This window comes from Parasteatoda tepidariorum, unplaced genomic scaffold (genome assembly GCF_043381705.1).
Source record: "Parasteatoda tepidariorum isolate YZ-2023 unplaced genomic scaffold, CAS_Ptep_4.0 HiC_scaffold_15533, whole genome shotgun sequence".
Taxonomy (NCBI): domain Eukaryota; kingdom Metazoa; phylum Arthropoda; class Arachnida; order Araneae; family Theridiidae; genus Parasteatoda; species Parasteatoda tepidariorum.
The window spans coordinates 613-1,773 of record NW_027261427.1 but is presented as its reverse complement, the minus strand read 5'-3'; the positions used below and the strand labels follow the sequence as shown (position 1 = coordinate 1,773).

Sequence of the window (1,161 nt, the reverse complement as noted above, 5' to 3'; positions counted from 1 at the left end):
GAAAAAATTCAATAAAAAGTAAGATAAAACTATTTCAGCAATTATATGGAAATATAAGCTACAAAGCATCATTCCTTGACAAAAGAAAAAAATACACTGATTTTAAATGAAATGCCAAAATTTCTTGATAAATCAAAATTTAATAATACTTTTTAAAATTAAAAATATACACAAAAACCATTAACAACAAAATTTTAAAATGAAAAAATTGAAACCTTTCCGACAAGGAATAATGTTTTTGAAGGTTCATCACTGGATTCATAAGTGAGGAAAACAACACGGGCACGGTGTCGCTCTACACCTAATATAAATAAAAACATTCATTAAAAATACAAAATTTTTAAACAGTTCATATGGAAAGCATTTTAAATACATTCTTACCCTTAGCACAACGATTTACAGCACTCAAAAGAGGATATTCTTTAGTAAGAACACTATCATCTTCAATAACTTCAACTTTAACTGGAGTATCTTTAGAAAACAAGCTTTGCACATAGTGGGCAACATTAGGGGCTGACATTCGTTCGGGATCAGAACCTCCAATATCCCGGCATATTATTCTAAATTTGAAAGGTAAAATATTTACTGTCATTTTGTATGTTTATGTTCCTTAACATTGAACACAAATTACATTTTTGAAGTAAGATTCATAAAAAAATATATATAAAATTAACAACATCCAGTGTTGCATAGCATCATTAGTAAATAAACAATTTTTATTTATTGAGAATGTAGAACCTAATAATAATTTTTCAAAACATTGAAGGACGCTAAAATGGTAATATAGCATTACGATAGAAACATATTTCATAAAAAGTTAAAAATAGACTTCAAATTATAATTTGCATACAGCATTGCATTATTAATTTTAAAGTGCACTTTTTTTTCCATTTCAGCTAATATATAACTTCAAAACTTTATAGTGATTTCTTTAACAAATAAAAAAAAATTAAAACAGAAAATAAAACATTTTTTTAAAAATATGTCAGGCAGTGTAGACTTACAAATTTAAATATCAGTAAAATTTTGAATCTTATATTGAAACATCATACTTATATTATGATATCAATTAATTGATTTCAATTTATTTGATAAAATTTAAATACAATGTTTAAAAACTGGTGGGAATGATAGTAGTGGGTTTTATTCCAATAAATTAGA

At 24.9% G+C, this 1,161-nt stretch overlaps 1 protein-coding gene across 1 annotated transcript; it reads right to left on the bottom strand.

The window, feature by feature from the left end:
* Positions 1–168: 168 nt before the first annotated feature.
* LOC122274021 (putative aminopeptidase W07G4.4) lies at positions 169–886 on the bottom strand. Its single transcript, XM_043057973.2, has 2 exons — positions 382–886; positions 169–301 (listed from the first exon to the last, which is right to left on the bottom strand). The coding sequence occupies exons 1-2, from the start codon at positions 590–592 to the stop codon at positions 195–197; spliced, it is 318 nt and encodes a 105-aa protein (XP_042913907.1). The 5' UTR covers positions 593–886; the 3' UTR covers positions 169–194.
* Between the last annotated feature and the right edge of the window lie 275 nt (positions 887–1,161).